This window comes from Heteronotia binoei, chromosome 20 (genome assembly GCF_032191835.1).
Source record: "Heteronotia binoei isolate CCM8104 ecotype False Entrance Well chromosome 20, APGP_CSIRO_Hbin_v1, whole genome shotgun sequence".
Classification (NCBI taxonomy): domain Eukaryota; kingdom Metazoa; phylum Chordata; class Lepidosauria; order Squamata; family Gekkonidae; genus Heteronotia; species Heteronotia binoei.
Genome location: NC_083242.1, coordinates 14,274,140 through 14,295,748, shown reverse-complemented (window position 1 = coordinate 14,295,748; position 21,609 = coordinate 14,274,140). Strand labels below are relative to the sequence as shown.

Sequence of the window (21,609 nt, the reverse complement as noted above, 5' to 3'; positions counted from 1 at the left end):
ACAAGGGCATATCAGGTGTGTGTTTCTTGTCTTTTTAAAATATAAGTGTGTGTGAGCCTTTATTGTTCTTTGTCTGCTGGGCTCTTATTTTCCTTGCTGGCGATCACATTCCATCCAGTTTGGCTGATGAGGAAAACCTAGAACGCTTTGATACCTTGATGCAGACGGTCTGAATGGTTCCCCTGTACTGATTAAATAGGGGTGGAATTCTAGCAGGAGCTCATTTGCATATTAGGCCACACACCCCTGATGTAGACAATCCTCCAAGAGCTTGCAAGGCTTTTTTATGTAAGCTCTCAGAGGATTGGCTGCATCAGGGGTGTGTGGCCTAATATGCAAAGGAGCTCCTGCTAGAATTCTACCTCTGCTAATGGGGCATAGTTGACCCCTGTGTTTTCTTGCGTGAGCCTTGTTGAACTGACAAAATCTGCTGCTACTGAAATCTATGTCCGCCCCAGCTTGCTTCATGGTAGTTTCACCTCTAGGTTTGCAAACCCAAGAAGAGTTCCACAGAGAGCCAGCTTGGTGCAGTGGTTAAGTGCGTGGACTCTTATCTGGGAAAACCGAGTTTGATTCCCCAGTCCTCCACTTGCAGCTGCTGGAATGGCCTTGGGTCAGCCATATAGCTCTAGCAGAGGTTGTCCTTGAAAGGGCAGCTGCTGGGAGAGCCCTCTCAGCCCTACGCACCTCACAGAGAGTCTGTTGTGGGGGGAGAAGATATAGGAGATTGTAAGCTGCTCTGAGTCTCTGATTCAGGGAGAAGGGCGGGGTATAAATCTGCAATTCTTCTTCTTCAGAACTTGTGGTTGCTATTTTTCACCTCTGGCTTTGGCAGCTCAGTAACTGGGAGGGCTGAGTGGAATGTTTGAAGGGGAGCATTTGCTGGTGTGAGAAGGGAAGCTCTGAAAGACCCTGCTCCCTTCCTCCCCCCCCCCCCCAAAAAAAAAAGAAACCCTTGCCTTTTTCACACTGCTTAGCTCCTGGTTTCTGCCCCTGGTTGCTCCTGGTACAGAAAAAAGGGGTTCTTGTTACCAGTGTGATCCAACCTATGAGGGATCATATAACCGATGTGTCTCAGTGCTGTGTCGCTGCTAAGCTTTGGCTGCCATATCAGAATGCGGGCTGTGCTTCCTGCCCTCAGAATATGAGAGCATTTTCATACCCATTTAACAGCCACCTCCCGTTATAACCAAAAAGAGGGAGTGAATTTTGCAAGAAACGATTTTGTGCGGGGGTGGCCTTTGTCAGCGGGCGACAGGGGCAGCTGCTCCGGGCCCTGCACTTGGGAGGGTAAAGGGAGCAGAAGAACAGCAGGATCCGGCCATCGCTGGCACCTGCCCCACAGTCTCCCATCCACCTCACACAAGGTGAGGGTCGGGGCTTTTTTTGTAGCAGGAGCTCCTTTGCATATTAGGCCACACACCCCTGATGTAACCAGTCTTCCAAGAGCTTACAAGGCTCTTTTTACAGGGCCTACTGTAAGCTCCAAGAGGATTGGCTACATCAGGGGTGTGTGGCCTAATATGCAAAGGAGCTCCTGCTACAGAAAAAGCCCTGGTGAGGGTTACCCCTTGCTTTGCCCTATTGGGGGTGGGGGTTGGCAGCAGCAGTGATTCTGGGTCCCTATGCAGGACCTTTGCCTCCCAAGATAGTTCCTGGTTTCAAGGAACATGTCATATTCCACCCCCGGTTTGATTGACAGAGGCCTGAGCTTTACTGTGCAAAAATGTTGTGCAATGAATTTGGAAGGTAGTCCTTCCATGCAGAGGAAAGGGCAATGCAAGTGTTGCTGAGTCACTGGCAAGCCCTTTTGTTTCCTTCCCTCATCGTGTTGCAGAAAAGCCCTGAACCAGGTTCAATGTTGTGCTGTCTTGATTTCACAATTAATGTGTTTTCCCCGCTGTAATTGCCTGTAAGCAAGACAGAGAGCGATCCAGGTGTTGGTCTGAAGCAGTAGAACAAACATTTGAGTCCAGTGGCACCTTTAAGGCCAACAAAAGTTTGTTCAAGATGTGAGCTTTCATGTGCATGCACACTTCCTCAGATAACAGAGACATTGATTTATACAGTTTTGTATATATAGGTAGATGCCTCTACATAGGTATACAGTAGGCAGGGCTTTTTTTGTAGCAATAACTCCTTTGCATATTAAGCCACACCCCTCTTATGTAGCCAATCCTCCAAGAACTTATATAGCTCTTCTTACAGGGCCAACTGTAAGCCCTTGGAGGATTGGCTACATCAGGGTTGTGTGGCCGAAGATGCAAAGGAGTTCCTGCTACAAAAAAAAGCCCTATTTAAATCCAAATGTAATTAAATCCAAACATGTTGTGACCTATACACTTAGCTTGTTTTTGCTATTTAGTCTTTGCATACGTCAAACACCTTCATGAAGCCAGATGCTAATTTGCACCTATGCACACCTATGTAGAGGCCTCTGTCTATATATATGGTTAGCTTCCATTCCACTGTATCTGAGGAAGTGTGCCTACACACACAAGTGCATACCTTGAATAAGCTCTGATTGGTCTTAAAGGTGCCACTGGAAGCAAACTTTGTTCTAAGGCAGAGAGTGGACAACTTCGACTGTTTCTAGCATTCTCTAGGACGCCTCGTCTGGTCTCGAACCCACTTCCAGTTTTAGATCCCAGTGGTGTTCCCTTAGACTTGTCAAACATGGCAGGCAGACGCGTCTTCTATTCCCCAAACACTCAAAACGGATACATTCTCTTGAGCTGTTGGAAGTCAGATTTCCCTGAAGGGTAACTTTGCTATGTTAGGATGTGGGGGGCAATTTTGCTTGTGCAGCCTCTTCTGGATGAGGCTAAAATCTGCCATGGAGATGAAGCAAACAATTCGCCCCTCTCAGAGGCAAAGCATCGGGGTGAGCTGCTCGCCCTGCTTAATTTTTGTTGGGCTGCAGGATCAGAATGCAAGGAGGCCAGCCGTGTTCAGCTGCATTCCTGAGGGCTTGGTCTCTTCCTCTTGGAAACGGTGTCAGGCATGCCTTAAGACCAGGGGTCCACAGCATGACCCTTTCCCAAGTGCTTTTCAGAAGTGGGCAGAGACAGGTTGGGCGTTTGCCTAGGACAGCTTTTGATTGGCTATTGGGAGATTTGATTGGCCATGCATATATATACATTCCGGGCTTTATTTGTAGCAGGAGCTCCTTTGCATATTAGGCCACACACCCCTGTTGTAGCCAATCCTCCAAGAGCTTACAGTAGGCCCTGTAAGAAGAGCCCTAAAAGCTCTTGGAGGATCGGCTACATCAGGGGTGTGTGATCTAAAATGCAAAGGAGTTCCTGCTATAAAAAAAAGCCCTGTATACTTTTGTTTTTAAAAATGTTGGTTTGGCAGCAGCTGCTACCACAGCACAAGGATTTTCACGGTGTGACTTTAGGTAAGCCGCGGCAGCTGTTTTGCGGCTGCATCCATCACATCATGTCCGAATTCCCAAGGCACCCACAGGCTCCAAAGGGTTAGGGACCCCCGCTTTAGACTGTGCCTCAAAATCCGTTGCAACATTCAGGGCTTCTCCAGTACGGAAGGGCTCCCGGCAGGTTGGTCTGTATGTCCCGAGAAGTGTAAGGTGGTGTCCTTTTTATTTATTTTTGCTGCATTGGCTTACACTGCAGACGTCTCCCCCCTCGCACAAGTCATTGCAGTTTTGCACAGCGTGTGTATGTGTGCGTGTATGAATCTGGGTTGCGCTTTTGAGATTTCTCAGGTCTGTCGTTGCCCCAGCCACCAAAAAACACTGATTTACTACAAGGGTGGCTGAAAAAGCACTGAGAACCTGAGGAACTCAATTTGTCATTTCTGTCCATATGGCATTCAGTGGACAACTGACTACTAATGAATCAAGCCACAAAACTCTGCTAGTGTCCCCCAAGAGATCTTCTCTTCCGGACCTTTTTTTCAGTAGCAGGAACTCCTTTGCATTATAGGCCACACACCCTTGATGCGGTCAATCCTGGAGCTTACAACAGGTCCTGTACCAAGAGCTCTTGGAGGATTGGCTACATCAGGGGTGTGGCTTACTATGCAAAGGAGTCCCTGCTACAAAAATAAAAAGCCCTGGATATTTCACCTCTTCTTATTTGTGCGTCAGCATCTCTGCATATGAAAATTATATTTTTAAAAGACTGGGAAGAATACAAGTCATGTTCAAAAGGAGGGGTGTGGGGCTGGTTTGTGTATCTGAAAAGTGTGCGTGTGCGCGCGTATCTGCTCTTTGATGGTTCTTATGTCAGCTGTAGTGGTGACATTTCTCCACCCCCCCCCCATCTCCAAAATAAAAACAGATTTTCAGAAGAGTGACTTGTATGCCTTTTTCTGGTCTGCAACTTCCAAATAACCAAGGCATGGCAAAGATGCGAAGGCTGTGCGCGTTTGTGGCCCATGCAATTACTTCTTGGACCGTTCCGGGGATAGGAGAAGAGCATCCATGCCTTTGAAGAACCTGCTACAGCCCCAAGTAGAAAAGTCCAAACACATAAAAAAATTCTAGCTGTCTGAGGACATTAGCGGGTCATGGAGAAGGGGGCAGATAGGGAGTTGGGATGACACAGCCGTCACGATCCAAATCCGCTCCCTCCTCGTTTCATTCCTCTGTTGCTTCTCACGGAGGAAAGGGTGTGGGTTCCAATCAGGTCAAGCCATCTACGCATTCTCCCCTGGTCTCCCCCTATTATACTGGATAAAGCCAGTGGACGCATGGGAGTACTTTTCCTGGAATGTATTTTTTTAAAAGAACACTTTTTGCACACAGGAATCTAGCAAGCAAGGATGTCAAAGCCTAGGACGGAGGTGGCCAAACTTGCTTAACGTAAGAGCCACACAGGATAAATGTCAGATGTATGAGAGACAAAGGATGTGAACAGATATTGGAGGGAAGGAAGGAAGATGGAGGAGGTAAAGAGAGATGGAAATAAAGCAACTTTAAATGTATTATCCAAGCCGCCAGCTAGCTTGGCGACGTGATTTAAAAAGAGAAATGCCTTCTCCAAGCTAGGCAATGGGGCAGTGGGGCTTTAAAAGCCACACAATCTGTGTGAAAGAGCCACATGTGGCTCCCAAACCACAGTTTGGCCACCCCTGGTCTAGGATATACGGTACCTTTCTCCTGTGTTTGACAAAGGGAGTTTGGATCCTTGAAAGCTTTCATCCTGAAACTTGTTGGTCTTTAAGGTGCGACTAGGCTCCAAGTCTAACTGTAGGAAACACCCTGACACATCTTTTTTTAAAAAAATGTGTAAGAAGTGTTCCCTTCCCACCATGGGAGAGAGCAGAAATGTGATTCTCCTTCCTGCAGTCTGAAATGGTACAGTGGAGAAAAAGCCACACCATGCGATTGGGCTGGACATGCAGCTTGGCCGGCTTTGTGTCGTGATACTGTAAGATTGAACTCCATGGAGGTACTTCAAGCACCCTACCCAAGTCTTGACTCATTCCTGAAGAAAAGAATGTTTCCAACCAAATGCAGAATCAGACTTCACGTCTGGGTTAAACTATGAACCCAAAAGAGGGGAAAACTGTTTGTGGATTTGCACACACTTGGTAAGAGCCTCGTGGCGCAGAGTGATAAGCTGCAGTACTGCAGTCCATACTCTGCTCACGACCCGAGTTTGATCCTGGCAGAAACTGGGTTCAGGTAGGCAGCTCAAGGATGACTCAGCCGTCCTTCCTTTCGAGGTCGGTCAAACGAGTCCCCAGCTTGCTGGGGGGAAATGTAGATGACTGGGGAAGGCAATGGCAAACCACCCTGTAAAAAGTCTGCCGTGAAAACGTGAAAGCACCGTCACCCCAGAGTTGGAAACGACCGGTGCTTCCACAGGAGGACTACCTTTACCTTTTTTTTTTTACACACTTGGTAACATGATGGCTACTCCTCCCCAACATCATGCAGCACAAAAGACACTCCCTGGACCCAGTTCCTCCGTTGGTTTGCCCTTGATTTGCCAGTCAAACAAGCTGTTTTCCCGGGAATAACCGTCCTTGGCCTATTCCCAGTAATAACTCCTCACAGACCTTGTCACTCGTTCCACTGGCGTCATCAGCGCTTTTATTCTGAACACAGTCCTGGCTAAAGGTCGCACCGCAGGCTTGCCGTAGGGTGCCAGCCCAAAGCAGGAGAACAACGGGGGGTCGCCAGCCCCTCCCTGGGACCCCTCCCACACCTCCACGGCACTTCCAGAACTTGCATCTCGTCTCCAGGAATCTTCCTCGTGCCAAGTGGGCGTGGCTGGGCAGAGTCTGGTTTCCTTTCTGCCCTTTGCCACGGGTATGGGCGTAAGAGCTGGACTGGCCCCGTTGCTTCTCCGTCTCTCTCTCCACTCGGGCAGGGGCAGGCCTCAGGGCACGTTAAAAAGGTTAGCGTTTTTTAATTTTAAAATCGTTCTACCGCACACCCCTGTGTTAAGAGCCGTTCTCAATTTTGGCTAAGAACTGTTGTGCCCACCAGTCTTCAAGATCTATTGGCACAAAATCTGAAAGAGAGAAAGAAAGGAGGGTATCATGAGAGGGTACGGAAATAAGGATCCCTGCTGCATAATCGATGCAGGCTAAAAGGACACAGGATCAGGGCTTTTCTCAGAATGGAGACCCGGAAGCACTTTGTGGAAACAAAATTCTCAAAAAATGTTTAAAAGTTCATGGGGGCACCTGTGTGTTTCTCCTTGAGAGTTCAAGCCACCTCTCTTTCCGGAAGAAAAGCCCCACACAGGTAGTTTGGCTGCAAAGCTCTATATAGGACTGGTCTCTTTTTTATTCTGGAAAGGAAGATAACTCAACTGACCATTTGAATAGAGTATTTATATTGAAGAGCCCCATGGTGCAGAATGGTAAGCTGCAGTACTGCAGTCCAAGCTCTGCTCACAACCTGAGTTTAATCCCAGCGGAAGCTGGGTTCAGGTAGCCGGCTCAAGGTTGACTCAGCCTTCCATCCTTCCAAGGCCAGTAAAATGAGTACCCAGCTTGCTTGGGGGTAAAGTGTAGATGACTGGGGAAGGCAGTGGCAAACCACCCCATAAAGAAGTCTGCCTCGAAAATGTGAATTGTAGAATCAGAGTTCGAGGGGTCCTCCAGGGTCATCTAGTCCAATCCCCTGCACAATGCAGGAAACTCACAAATACCTCCCCTAAATTTCACAGGATCCTCATTGCTGTCAGATGGCCATCTAGCCTCTGTTTAAAAACCTCCAAGGAAGGAGAGCCCACCGCCTCCCGAAGAAGCCTGTTCATTCCACTGAGCAACATCACCCCAGAGTCCGAAACGACAGGTGCTTGCACAGAGGATTACCTTTACCTTTTACTTTATTTATACATTAAATCAACCATATATATATTCAGAACAAAAATACAAGCGCCTTTTAATGTCACAAAATTGGGGGAAGGGGGGGAGAGATGCAAAACTTTTGATTGCAGCTTTGTTCCAGATACCTGGCCTGTCTTACTATTTAAAAAATGTATCTAATATTTCTGTTCAACACGCATTTCCATTTTTGTAGAAGCCGTGTTGTTATTTTGGCACTGTAACTTGAGGCCAACAGCTGTTTTCTGCTGGCAGGGGAAGGGGTCACTTCTACTCGTTCTCCTCCCCACCCCCATTTCAGCAGTGTTGTTTCCAACTGTGAGAGATTGTTCCGGGGAATGTAGAAGGCCCCAGACTTGAGGGGCAGACAGCAAACCCCCTTTCAGCGAGTTCTGCTCACAATTAATGCTCCCTCTTAGCTGTGGAGTCCTGTGAGCAAAAATTCTACTTCCTGAGCTACCAGCATTAAAGTTGTGAGCGACTGCATCAATTCGTTTGCTCTGGGGCCATTTTTCCTGAGCTCAAACAAAAATGTGTGAGTCGGAGGCTAAGAAACTGTGAGTTAGCTCACGCTAACTCAGCTTAGAGGGAACACTGCTCACAGTCCTCATTGGATCTGAGACACGCATGGTCATTTGCGTTTCTGTGGTGATGCCACAAGGTACAAGTTAAGTTGCAAACAAAAACGTGTGATTGTTGTGAGGAGTCGAACCATACTGAAAAACTGGTTGAGAGAGGTGTTCCAGTGAACCAGAGCTAAACCTGACTGAAAATCTTTCAGTTGCTGGGAGCCAAACCCTTAAAATAGGGGTTCAGTAGCCAGGCATGAAGGAGATTCTTGTGTGGGCTCCTTGCTACAGCTATATTGGAAGCAAAGTACAGTTCCCAATGAGAAGAAGTTGTTGATATTGGATTTATATCCCACCCTCCACTCTGAATCTCAGAGTCTCAGAGCAGCTCACAATCTCCTTTATCATCTTCCCCCACAACGGACACCCTGTGAGGTAGGTGGGACTGAGAGGGCTCCCACACCAGCTGCCCTTTCAAGGACAACCTCTGTCAGAGCTATGGCTAACCCAAGGGATTCCAGCAGCTGCAAGCAGAGGGGTGGAGAATCAAACCCGGTTCTGCCAGATAAGAGTCTGTGCACTTAACCACTACACCAAACTGGCCCTCTGAAAGGAAGAGAGCTTGGGAGGCAGGGCCTAGGCCTGCCCATCCTCCAGGGGCTCAATTAGAGGCTCCCACCACTCCCAAAATAGCAAGGCCTTCACATGGAGGATTCTGGAAGGCAGGCTGGATGCTTGTTGTTTTCCTTGGCTGCCATTCTACTAGAGTTGCAAGTCCCTAGGCCCAAACGGGGGGTCTCTCGGTTTTGAGGGCTTCTCCCCACTGTGAGCCAGGTGGCCAGCACGGGAAACCCTGCCCTTAAAGAGGAATGTTGCCTTAAGTGACATCATCACATTGGGGACTCTTTTTTGGGGCAAAACTCTGTGGTTTGGGATTGAATTTACCACACAGTTTTGCCCAAAAACCAGAGTGCCGCCAATGTGATGATGTCACTAATGGGTGACGTCAGCAAGTTGCAAAATGTTGTGTAACGTCCCTACCCACCCCTGGAACGCCCCCCAAATTCCCTCACCAGAGTGACGAGGGAACCTGACAACCCTACATTCTACCAAAGGCAAATTGTTTTCCTTTCCCCCCCCCCCCTTCCAACTTAGGTTTTTTGAAAGAGAAGAGAATTTGTGGGCAGGGAAGGTGATGTTTTTAAAAGGGAAGGCGGGCCATGTAAACAGGAGGAAAGGAAGCTGAGTTTAAACGGTGTGATAAGATGTTCCTTAGCTGTTTTAAGGTGCTTAATAAAATAACACAGCCACCTAGTTTTCATTTCTTGACCACTATCTAAGACAGAGGTAGTCAAACTCGCTTAACATAAGAGCCACATAGAATAAATGTCAGATGTTTGAGAGCCACAAGACATGAACGTCAGATGCTTGAGAGCTGCAAGGAAGGGAGGGAGGCAAATAGATGGGGGAAGGATGAGAGAGGTGAGAAGAAAGCAACTTTAAATTCATTCTCCAAGCTGCCAGGTAGCTTGACTTCCAGAAGTGATTTACAGAGAGAAATGCCTTTCCCTAGCTGGCCAACGGGGTGGTGGGGGCTTCAAGAGCCACACGATATGTGTGAAAGAGCCACATGTGGCTCCTGAGCCATAGTTTGGCCACTCCTGATCTAAGAGAAGGACTTTCTTCCTGAAATAGCAGGGTTGGATCTTGTTTTTGTGGTTGTTTAGCTATATGCAAAATAATGTTTGTAAAAACTAAGGCCTGGGGAAGAAAAGCTGTGCCATTTTAACACCGATGCTTCATGTAGTTTTGTCAGTGAATCACGCCCCACAAAATTACAGCCAGTGTTTATGAAAAAATATCAAGTGAGTAGGCTTGCCAGTCCCCAGTTGGGGACAGGGGATCCTTTGGTTTGGAGGCCCTCCTCCTACTTCAGGGTTATCAGGAAGCAGTGAGGGAAATGTCTGCTGGGCACTCCGTTATACCATATCCGAGATTGGTCCCCATAAGGTATAATGGATAATTAATCCGTGGGTATCTGGGGCTCTAAGGGGGCTGTTGTTTTAGCTAGAGGCACCAAATTTTCAGTATAGCATCTACAACCTCTCCTATAAACATCCCCCAAGTTTCAACAAGATTGGACCGAGGGGTCCAATCCTATGAGCCTCAAAAAAATTTCAGGAGACTGGCAACTTTGTCTAGGCACAAAGTCTCTTAGAACATACTGGCCTCAATAGGGTTACCAACACTAGGCTGGGAAATACCTGGAGATAATGGGGGTGGAGCCTGAGGAGGGTGCGGTTTAGGGAGGGGCCTCAGCAGGGTACAATGTCCTGGAGCCCGCCCTCCAAAGCAGCCATTTTCTCCACAGGAACTGGTCTTGACGGGCTGGAGATCAATTTCAATAGCAGGAGATCTCCAGGCACCACCTGGAGGTTGGCAGCTCTAGCCTCCTGAGAAACCTCCGGCCTACCTACCCTAGGGTTGCCAGTCCCCAGGTAGGGGCAGGGGATCCCCCGGTTTGGAGACCCTCCCCCCGCTTCAGGGTCATCAGAAAGCGGGGGGAGGGGAGGGAAATGTCGGCTGGCCACTCTATTATTCCCTATGGAGATTTATTCCCATAGAACATCATGGAGAATTGATCTGCGGGTATCTGGGGCTCTGGGGGGGGGGCTGTTATTTGGGGTACAGGCACCAAATTTTCAGTATAGCATCTAGTGCCTCTCCCCAAAATACCCCCCAAGGTTCAAAAAGATTGGACCGGGGGGTCCAATTCTATGAGCCCCAAAAGAAGGTGCCCCTATCCTTCATTATTTCCTATGGAAGGAAGGAATTGAAAAGGTGTGCCGTCCCTTTAAATGTGATGGCCAGAACTCCCTTTGGAGTTCAATGATGCTTATCACAGCCTTGATCTTGGCTCCACCCCTAATGTCTCCTGGCTCCACCACCAAAGTCCCCAGATATTTCTTGAATTGGACTTGGCAACCCTAACCTACTCAGAGAAGCCCCAGGCAAAGTTACTAAGTGACCCATAAAACCAGCCATTGAACACTGCTCAACACCTCCTGTACAACGCCCCTTGCGTCAAACTTCACTCCCTTTCCTTCCCACTTGAGAGTTACACATTGAAAGGAAACTGGGTGATATTATTTGCAGACTGGTTCAAAGTGGCTAGTTTTTATACTAGCTGTTTTGGGCCCCATTTGTGGGAGAAAAGTGTGCTAAAACTTATTTTAAATAAGTAAAGAAATTGGTTACTGATCCACTTTTCCAAGTTAGGAAGTTAAGAAACGCTCCTGAACGGTGAACACACACAAATGTTTAATGGTTCTAGCAACCTGGTTAGGAGCTTTGAATGTTTTATTTTTTAACTTTGTGTGGATATTTACAGACCCGTGCTGCACCCTGCCTTTAGGAAGGCAATAAGGTTTAAGAAGAGTCTGTAGGTTTGTTCTGGCTGTACTACAGTTCTAGCATATCGACTAATTCCAATACAGAAATATAATTCCAAGTGTTTAGCCATTCTGGTTTTATTCACACAACCTCATAGGGTTGCCGGGTCCAATTCAAGATATATCTGGGGGCTTTGGGGGTGGAGCCAGGAGACTTTGGGGTGGAGCCAGGAGCAAGGCTGTGACAAGCACAACTGAATTCCAAAGGGAGTTCTGGCCATCATGTAAAGGGACTGCACACCTGTTAAATGCCTTCCCACCATTAGAAATAATGAAGGATAGGGGCACTTTCTTTTGGGGCTCATAGAATTGGACCCCCAATCCAATTCTTTTGAAACGCAAAGCGTGTTTTGAAAAGAGGCATCAGATGCTATGCGGAAAATTTGGTGTCTCTACCTCAAAAAACAATCTCTCCCAGAGCCCCAGATACCCACAGATCAATTCTCCATTATTTCCTATGGGAATTAGTCTCCATAGGAAATAAAGGAGTAACCAGCAGATATTTCTCTCCTCCCCCCACCCCGCTTTCTGATGACCCTGAAGTGGGGGGAGGGCCTCCAAACCGTGGGATCCCCTGCCCTCATCTGGGGATTGGCAACCCTACAACCTCAGGAGGAGTCCCATTAGGTGAAAGAACTCCACCGACTTCCCTTAAATTTGACCCTGACATTTCTACATCCCCAGAAAATAGTCCTAGGGGGGATTTCTCAAGGCCTGACTGCTTCCATGAAACCATAAGTATCCAGTTGTGGAGGCCTTTTTGGTCACCAACTCTATATCTGTGGCATCTGCCTCCCAATTATATCCTGCCCCACCCTAGCAATCTAATTACTTAGAAACAGAATAAGGCTTCCTTTTTCCCAACTAGCTGAGGGGAGACTTTATCTATGATAATGATTTAATTGCCATGTATTAACCACTGCAAGACGAGGGCCCTAATTCCTGCTGTGGCCTTCCAGCTAGGGGGAAGTCTCTGAAGGGGGGGAGAAAAAAGTTTTGTTAGCTCCAGTAGTTCGTCCACTATCAGCTCTTCCAAGGCACCGTTCTTGACCACAAATGCTGCGGCCGCTCCCATTTCGTTTCCCGTCCCCTCAGCCAGATAATAAGGCCCCGTTTCTCTTCTCCACCCTTTCTTGGATAGGTGTTCTCTGCCAGTTGTCATTCCAGACTGCTGTACAGTGAGAGCCAGTTTGGTGTGGTGATTAAATGTGCAGACTCTCATCTGAGAGAACTGGGTTTGATTCCCCCACTCCTTCACTTGCACCTGCTGGAATGACCTTGGGTCAGCCATAGCTCTGGTAGAGGTTGTCCTTGAAAGGGCAGCTTCTGGGAGAGCTCTCTCAGCCCCACCTACCTCACAGGGTGTCTGTTGTGGGGAAGGAAGGTAAAGGAGATTGTAAGCCACTCTGAGACTCAGATTCAGAGTATAGGGCGGGGTATAAATCCAATATCTTTTTCTGCAGTGTCCATGGAATAGAATATCTATCTTTGTTGGAGAGCCAGTCAGAGTAGAGGATACCAAGAAGGATGAACCAGTGGCCTAACTCGATATACGGCATTTCTCGATATACTTCATACATTTCTACTGACCTTTCAGCTCAGGGCTGGGCGTTTTCTCTGCATACTGTACGGGGCCGGATCCATTTTCTCCTGGGCGGCCGTTGTACAACTGTTGCTCTACCTGTTGCCATGCTGAAGGGGGGAAAGAGAGGGATGCATGAGGTGGGAAAGACTCCAGAGGAAACAAGGACTCATGGACGTCCCATTTCCTTTGACCTCCAGTTCCATTTAGGAAAAGACTTCTGTGTCTTAAGGTATGTGTGACAGCAGCAAGGAATTCTAGAATAGGGAGCCAGCTTGGTGTAGTGGTGAAGTGCTTGGACTCTTAGCTGGGAGAACCAGGTTTGATTCCCCACTCCTCCACTTGCAGCTGCTAGAATGGCCTTGGGTCAGCCATAGCTCTGGCAGAGGTTGTCCTTGAAAGGGCAGCTGCTGTGAGAGCCCTCTCAGCCCCATCCACCTCACAGGGTGTCTGTTGTTGGGGAGGAAGGTAAAGGAGATTGTGAGCCGCTCTGAGATTCAGAGTATAGGGCGAGATATAAAATCCAATCCAATATCAATATCACCCCAGATCGACAAGTGTGCACGTTTGCTGTCCCTTAGTTGTCAATGGTTGCTAGAAGTCACGTTACTTTGAAAGCGTAGGAGGCTTTCCCTAGAAAGAGCTGCCAACAGATTTGCCCAGAAAGGATCCTGCGTTTCTATTAAAACAGGCACTGCCCCTGTTTGCCCTTGCAGTTCCTCTGCAGGACTTTTGTTGACTTTCTCTTTATTGAGGTCAAGTTGGCACCCAATGGTGAAAGGGGTGGGGGGAAATGGAGGGGTAGAACTTTCCGCCTGCCCGCCAGCTGCTAAAAGTGACACGCTGCAAGAAAAAAAAAAGACGAAGGTTCTCAGGGCCTTTTTGGTAGAAAAAGTCCTACAAGAACTCATCTGCATATCAGGCCATACCCTCTGACATCACCATTGTTTTCCAAAGGGCTTTTTTTGTAGAAAAAGCCCAGCAGGACCTCATTTGCATATTAGGCCACACCCCCTGACACCGAGCCAGTTGGAACTGTGTTCCTGAGCGTTCCTGCTCAAAAAAGCCCTGAAGGCTCTTAAGAAGAGAAGATTTTGGCTCTTGAGATCTCTCTCAACTTTGCTTCGGCGCTTCATTTACACGAGAGCTGTTTTTTGGCAACCGCTCCCTTTGTTGTTGTTCACTACAGAATGAGGAGATTTGATTGACACCCTGCCCTCTGCTTGGAGTCTCAGAGGGGCTTCCAATCTCCTTCCCTTCCTCCCCCTACAACAGACGCCCTGTGAGGTAGGTGGGGCTGAGAGAGCTCTGAGAGAACTGTGACTGACCCTAGGTCGCCCAGCTGGCTGCATGCGGAGGAGTGGGGAATCAAACCCAATTATCCCAGATTAGAGCCCATGCATTTAACCACTATACTAGCTGTGACCAAACTGTGGATCTTGCGCACACATTGTGTGGCTCTTGAACCCTTCAACACCCTGTTGGCTGGCTTGCGAAAAGCATTTCTCTCTTTAAATCACTTGTCCAAGCCTAACCAGCCAGCGGCTTGGAGAATGCATTTAAAATTAAAGTTGCTTTCTTTCCACATCTCCTTCCCCCGTCTATTTTCCTTCCTTCCTTCCTTAAACATCTGATGTTTATTCCACGTGGCTCTTATGGCCACCCCGGCACTACATCAAACTGGCAATCCCTTCAAAATCCATGTTAATCCACAAGATTACCTTCTGTCAAAGTTACTCACTGAGGGAACAACGATGTGCCCATGATCAAGATTTTCTACTCTGCCCCCCCCCAATAATCTACGTCATTTTTATCCCCACCTTCTGTCAAGCAGTTCAAGAGACCAGACATGGTTCTCCGCGCACATCATCTTGTCTACAATAACCCTTAGACGGAAGCTAGGTTGAAAGTATGTGACTGGTCAGAGGTCACACAGCAAGATTATGTGACTAACCACTACACCACCCCGGCTGCACCATAATTAGCAGTGAATTAAATGAGCCGCTTGGACCAAAACCACCTCTTCTGTGAAACTAAGATGCTATCACCCTAGTCTCTTTTTCCGGTTTTGAGAGAAGAATAAGATATTGGATTTATCAGAGTCTCAGAGCGGGTCACAATCTCCTTTACCTCCCCCCACCCAACAGAAACCCTGTGAGGTAGGTGGAGCTGAAAGAGCTCTTACAGCATCTGCCCTTTCAAGGACAACTCTGCGAGAGCTATGGCTGACCCAAGGTGTGGGGAATCAACCCCAGTTCTCCCAGATAAGAGTCTGCACACTACCACTACACCAAACTGTCTCTCACTAAGAGAGCAAGAGAGACCAGGGGAGAAAAGACGGTGCCCTACACAGGTATCAGCAGGTAGCTTTTCTTACTTTCATACACAAACCGGACATTTTCTTCGTGAGCCAATGTGTAGCTTTCTTCTGTGGCTGCCGTCTGCTGCGGCATCAGCGGAGGTCTCTTGCCGTTCACCCTGTTGAACACCAGCTTGGGAGCCGGGCTGCCAAGAAAGCCAGGTTAAAAGAAGTTAATAATAAATTCCCCCAGCCCGTCAGACAGCCCTTGCCATGGCCAAGAGAGCCAAAAGCCACTCAGGCCAACCCAGTTGAGTTTCCCACCGCTCTGTAGCTAATCCTTCACCAGAGACTGTAGCTGCCTGAAAAGCTCCTACAGCTTCCTTTGAAACAGGAGTAAGAACATAAGAGAAGCCATGTTGGATCAGGCCAATGGCCCATCCAGTCCAACACTCTGTGGCACACAGTGGCCAAAAATACCCAAGTGCCATCAGGAGGCCATTTGTGGGGCCAGGACACTAGAAGCCCTCCCACTGTGGCCCCCCCCCCCCCAGGCACCAAGAAGACAGAACATCACTGCCCCAGACAGAGAGTTCCAACAATACGATGTGGCTAACAGCCACTGATGGACCTCTGCTCCATATGCTTATCCAATCCCCTCTTGAAGCTGTCTATGCTTGTAGCTGCCACCACCTCCTGTGGCAGTGAATTCCAAGTGTTAATCACCCTTTGGATGAAGAAGTACCGTACTTCCTTTTATCTGTTCTAACCTGCCTGCTCAGCAATTTCATTGAATGTCCACGAGTTCTTGTATTATGAGAAAGGGAGAAGAGTACTTCTTTCTGTATCCCACGCATATTCTTGTAAACCTCTATCATGTCACCCCACAGTTGACGTTTCTCCAAGCTAAAGAGCTCCATGAGTCTAAAGAGTCCAGTGGTACCTTCACGACTAATGGAAATGTTCATTCTATGTGGCTCTTATATTAAGCAAGTCTGCCCCCCCCAGCCCAGATCACCCTCAAAGAGAATAAGGGTAACCACCTCAGTTTTCTCTGCTTTGTCTCTTTTTCTGTTATCAAGTTGCAGCTAACTTATAGCAGCCTGGAAGGATTTTCAAGGTAAGAGACATCCAAAGGTGGTTTGCCCTTGCCTGCCCCTGTGTAGCAACCCTGGCCTTCCTTGGGGGTCTCCCATCCCAATGCAAACCATGGCTGGCCCTTCTCTCTGTCTGGGACAGTGATGCTCTGGATTCTTGGTGCTTGGGGGGGAGCACAGTGGGAGGGCTTCTAGCCCCACTGATGGACCTCCTGATGGCACTTGGGGGTTTTGGCCACTGTGCGACACAGAGTGTTGGACTGGATGGGCCATTGGCCTGATCCAGGGCTTCTTTTTTTGTAGAAAAGTTCCAACAGGAACTCATTTGTATATTAGGCCATACCCCCTGACATCACCATTGTTTCACACCGGGCTTTTTTTTAAAGAAAAGGCCCAGCAGGAATTCATTTGCATATCAGACCACACCCCCTGATGGCAAGCCAGCCGGAACTGCATTCCTGCTAAAAAAGAAAAACCTTTGCCTGACCCAACATGGCTTCTCTTATGTTCTTAAAACTGAAAGGCAAAGTTTCAGGAGAGGAAGCCTAAAATAAATGCTGCCATTGTGCTGAAGCATCATCTGTGCCCAGGATGCAGGGCTGGGCTGGCTCCCAGTTCAATAATCCACTGGATCAGGAATCTGTTGGCACAAGATCTGTCGCCTCCCCTTCACCCCCGCTTCTCAATCCGGTATGGGTTGTTTCCAAAACACAGAGTTGTTCACATGCTTCTTGTCCTTTAGTGGCTCAATACCAAATATTAGTCACATGGGGAAGCCCTGGGTGGGCAAGCCCTCTCTCCTCTCTGAGGTCAGTGGAGCAAGTTCCGAGCAGTGTCGGTGAACGAGCCCACGGTGAGAACACGACCGGAGAGAGTGCAAGGCCAAATCCAGAATAACAACTTTATTTTCTATGTTTCTTTCTTTCTTACTCTACTCTTCCAACCTATAGGTCTTCAGCAGTATTTGTCAAACATGTCTGGGAGTATGAAGAAGGAGAATTCAGAACAGAGAGGGTTAGTAAGCTGCAAAACAGCTATTTTCTTGTACGTGGCCCAAATTCTCATGGCGGGAACTAAAAGTTTTGCTAAAACAAGTAGATTTTTCTACTCTCAAACCTGCTAATAACTTAGGAGCTAAAATATCAACTGAAGACTCTAGCCACTAAGTTGAATTTGTTTTTGTCTCTTGCTGTTGTATCCAGGGCACTGAAATAAAACATGGGTCACAGATTCGAAAACACCAAAGCCACAGTATATATTTGAGAAAGGTATGTCCAATGTGCAGCCTTCGGAAACTGCAAAAGGTAGTTCCTTTAGTCTCGCAAGCATAATTGCTGGTCTATACTTCTGCATTACTAAACTGAACAAATACATAGGAATTGTAAAGCTTGGAGGAACCCTTCTATCTTTCCATATAACGCTGTTTACATCTATCTCCATAATGAAATTCTTGATTATTTTATGAGCTAAAAGCCATTTTAGAGCAGCAATTACATTTTCTGGGCAAATCCAGAGTTACAGCTTTATTTCCTACGTTTATTTATTCTGCCTTGCCTCCATCGTTCTCAGAACAGCACGTTTTGGTCTCCCTGTTTCTGCTTTACTATTACAGCAATCCGGGGAGATAAGGTAGGCTGAGAGAGCATGGATGGATGGCCAAGGTCACTCAAGTGAGCTTCGTGGTAGAGTGGGAATTGAAGCCGGGGATCTGTGGTCCTTTTGTACCAATGGAAAAGTCAGAACAAACCCGAGTTCAAGCAGGAAGACAAGCAACTGCTAGAGTTGCTAGGTGTAACTCAAGAAATATCCGGGAACTTTGGGGGTGGAGCCAGGAGACTTGGGCGATGAAGCCAGGAGCAAGGTTGCACCAAGCACAATTGCACTCCAAAGAGTATTCCGGCCATCACATTTAAAGGGACTGCACTCTTTTTAAATGCCTTCATTGGAAATAATGGAGGAAGGGGGCACTTTCTTTTGGGGCACACAGAATTGGACCCCCTGGTCCAATCTTTTTGAAACTTGGGGAGTCTTTTTGAGGAGAGGCACCAGATGTATGCTGAAATTGTGATGTGTCTACCTCAAAAAACAGGGCCCCGCCCTGAGCCCCAGATTGATTCTCCATTACACCCTATCAGGACCAGTCTCCATAGGGTATAATGGAGTGCCCAGCAGACATTCAACCCCTTGCCCTGCTTTCCAATAGTCTTGAAGCAAGGAGAGGGCCTCCAAACCATGGGAACTCCTGCCCCCAACTGGGGATTAGCAACTTTATTCCCTGCTCTTAATTTTTTTTGCTACATGGAACCATTCTGCCTCAAAACAACAATCCTTTGGAATCTCACATTTGAAGACTACTGTAATCCCATTGGCTTCTGCACTAGATACGTAGGGCCAAAGACAAAGTCCTTTGTTTCAAAATAGAAAGCAGGTTTGTTCAACAGCAAATAGTTCTTGCAGCTCCCTTCTGCTTAGGGCTCAGTCGGTCAATGTCAACAATTTCGGACGGTTCCCAGAAACAAGGGGAGTGCGTCCCTAAAGGCAAACCACCTCCCGCAGTCTGACAGCCCCATTCTGGAAGAGCAGACGTCAGCTAGTCTTCAAGGATAGTTCGATGTGTGGCAGTCTAGCCTAGTTATGATCAGAGCATTGGAAGCTCTTTCCAAGACCATCTCTTTGAGGAAATGATTGCAGTCGGCTCACCAGCTACACAGGTGAAAGGTAGTTCTTGCTACTGACTTACACCCCCGATTCCACACCACAGGAGGTGGTGGCAGCTGCAAGCACAGACAGCTTCAAGAAGGGATTGGATAATCGAATGGAGCAGAGGTCAATCAGTGGCTATTAGTCACAGCTTTTCATTGGAACTCTCTGTCTGGGGCAGTGATGCTCTGTGTTCTTGGTACTTGGGGGGGCACAGTGGGAGGGCTTCTAGTGTCCTGGCCCCACTGATGGACCTCCTGAGGGCACCTGGTTTTTGGCCATTGTGTGACACAGAGTGTTAGACTGGATGAGCCATTGGCCTGATCCAACATGGCTTCACTTATGTTCTCCTTAAGGGGGGAGTGTAGTGCTGCTAAGGACGGGGTAAACGCCACTGTTCCAAAATAATAACGGATCAAAGTTTTGCTTATTTATATTGTGCCATCAAGGTATCCATTGCAAAGTAACGCAAAGAATGGAAATGATTTTTGAAGGTAGGGCTGAAAACTGGCTGTATAAATATTTTACATGTTGAGTTCAGTGGCATCTTCAAGACCAACCAGGCATTTTTTGTAGCAGGAACTCCTTTGCATATTAGGCCACACCCCATGATGTAGCCAATCCTCCTGGAGCTTACAGTAGGCCCTGTAAGAAAAGCCCTGTAAGCTCTTGGAGGATTGGCTACATTGGGTGGGGTGTGGTCTAATATACAATGAGGTGTCTGCTACAAAAAAAGCCCTGAGAACAACAAAAGTGTATTCAAGGTATGAGTTTTCCTGTGCAGGCCCCCTTCCCCAGCCACGTGCACACGAAAGCTCATACCTTGAAAAAGGTGCCACTAGACCCAAAATCTGTTGTACTGCTTCAGGACAACAAGGCTGCCACCTAGATCTATAAATAGGCCATAAAATAACTATGTTGTTCTTCTCCCGACCCTTCCCCTCTTAGTTGCTCTCCAAGGGCAAAGAGAACTAGGCAAGAAGCGACCGCGTTTAGACTCCTCGGAGCCCCGCCCCTTGGCTCCGCCCCCTTGCCAGGGGGTGTGTCCTTGGGGGTCTCCAGGGCAAAGGTGATGCGACCAGCAGCCGGCGGAGGGGGGACACGATGCAACATCCAAAATCCCGTTTTGAGCCCCCCCCCCCCCCGCTCCCTGCCAGTCACGTTACTTCGCCCCTCCCTCCAGCCACGCGCAAGGAAATCCCCCCTCCCCGTCTCCAGACGCACGTGCCGCCTGTCTGCCATCTGCTCCGGGGTGTCTTTCCCGCTGCCCTCCCCCCCCCCCCCCGGGCAAGCGGCAGATCCTGCCTCCACCCTTGCCCTGCCTGCCCGCCCCACCTTCCTTCCTGCCCGCCCCTCTTCTCCTTTCCGGAGCCATGTGGCAAGGACGCCCCCGGTCACCTTTGCACAAGGTCATCCGCCGCTTCCCTGCACCCCCCTGCGGTCCGGGCCGCCGCCAGCGACCCACCGGGGCAGCCCCTTCCCAGTCCCGGATCGGGGCCTTTCGCCTCCCTGCCGCCGGTGGGGAGTCTCGGCCCGGGGCCCGCCGCCTCCCTCCAGCTCGCACGCGGCGCGCAAGGTCACCCGGGCGCGCACGCCGCCGGCCGGGGCTGGTGCGCCCCCAGCCGGGAGTCCCGGGGATCCGGTGCTCCCCCTCTGCCCCAGCTGGGGAAGGCCCCCCGCCCCTCCCCTGCCACTCACCTGGACGGAGGCCAGGCGCTGAGCTGCTGCTGCTGCCGCCGCTTGCATTTCAGCTCGCCCAACTTGCTCTCCACCTGCTGCGTGGTGGGACCTGCGGGGAGAGAGGCGCGCCCGCTCAGCCACGGAGAGCCCCTCGTCGCGCACCGCGCCCTCCCTCGCCCGGCCATCGGGACCGGGAAAGGCGGCGCTCGGGGCAGGGAGGGGGGCGCTCGGAAACCAAGCTTGACAAGGCGGGGGGGAGTCCAGAGGCAGCCCTGGAAGTGGGGCGACCGAGGGCAGAGAGGGGGCTCCGGGATCCGCCCCCACCCCGTGCGCAAAGCTCCCGAGGGAGGCCGGCTGCGCCCCTGCCGCGCTCCCTCCTCCCCGCTGCCCGCCTTACCCGTCCTCCTTTGGGTGGCGATTTTGCTGGGGCCCCGCGTGATGGTGTACATCCCGAATCGGGACTCAAGGCAGGAGGCGACGCGACAGGCACACTCGCTCCCGAAGTGCCCAACTTTGCATGCCCGGCCGCGAGCGAGCGAGCCCGGAGAAGTGGCTTTTGCTCCCCTCCTCGCCTCCTCTCGCTTGGCTCACGGAGTGCCCTGCTGGTTGGCGAGCGCCACGCGGGGCTGTCCGGCTGTGCCTGCAGCGGCCGCCCGAGACTTTCCCCCGCTCGGCTGCTTGTGCCTTGAACTTCCCCGGCGCGAGTCTCCTTTAACGGCGCCCGCCAGCCGGCCAGGCCTCCTCCACGCCCCTCTGCCGCTCTTAAAGGCGCAATCCCAGCCCGGGCGCGCGTCTTACGCAACCCCGGGGAGGACTCCCCGGAGTCAAATCGCGGGTCTTTCCCTGCTAGACGGCCCAGGCGGGATTGCTGATCCGGAAGAGTGCGCCCTGGCTGAGCGGGGAGAACACTCAGAGG

The 21,609-nt window shown here is 49.5% G+C and overlaps 1 protein-coding gene across 1 annotated transcript; it reads right to left on the bottom strand.

The window, feature by feature from the left end:
• Positions 1–6,040: 6,040 nt before the first annotated feature.
• MCRIP2 (MAPK regulated corepressor interacting protein 2) lies at positions 6,041–21,381 on the bottom strand. Its single transcript, XM_060260568.1, has 5 exons — positions 21,091–21,381; positions 20,712–20,802; positions 15,295–15,422; positions 12,926–13,027; positions 6,041–6,491 (listed from the first exon to the last, which is right to left on the bottom strand). Exons 1-5 carry the CDS (start codon positions 21,140–21,142, stop codon positions 6,421–6,423), a joined length of 444 nt encoding a protein of 147 aa, XP_060116551.1. The 5' UTR covers positions 21,143–21,381; the 3' UTR covers positions 6,041–6,420.
• Between the last annotated feature and the right edge of the window lie 228 nt (positions 21,382–21,609).

Excerpts from the sequence above, each read along its gene's own strand:
- MCRIP2 (XM_060260568.1), bottom strand. The coding sequence starts at position 21,142 with ATGTACACCATCACGCGGGGCCCCAGCAAAATCGCCACCCAAAGGAGG. Across the intron at positions 20,803-21,090 it reads CGCCACCCAAAGGAGGACGG|GTCCCACCACGCAGCAGGTG; the intron begins GTAAGGCGGGCA and ends CTCTCCCCGCAG. Across the intron at positions 6,492-12,925 it reads GCCCAGCCCTGAGCTGAAAG|ATTTTGTGCCAATAGATCTT; the intron begins GTCAGTAGAAAT and ends TCTCTCTTTCAG.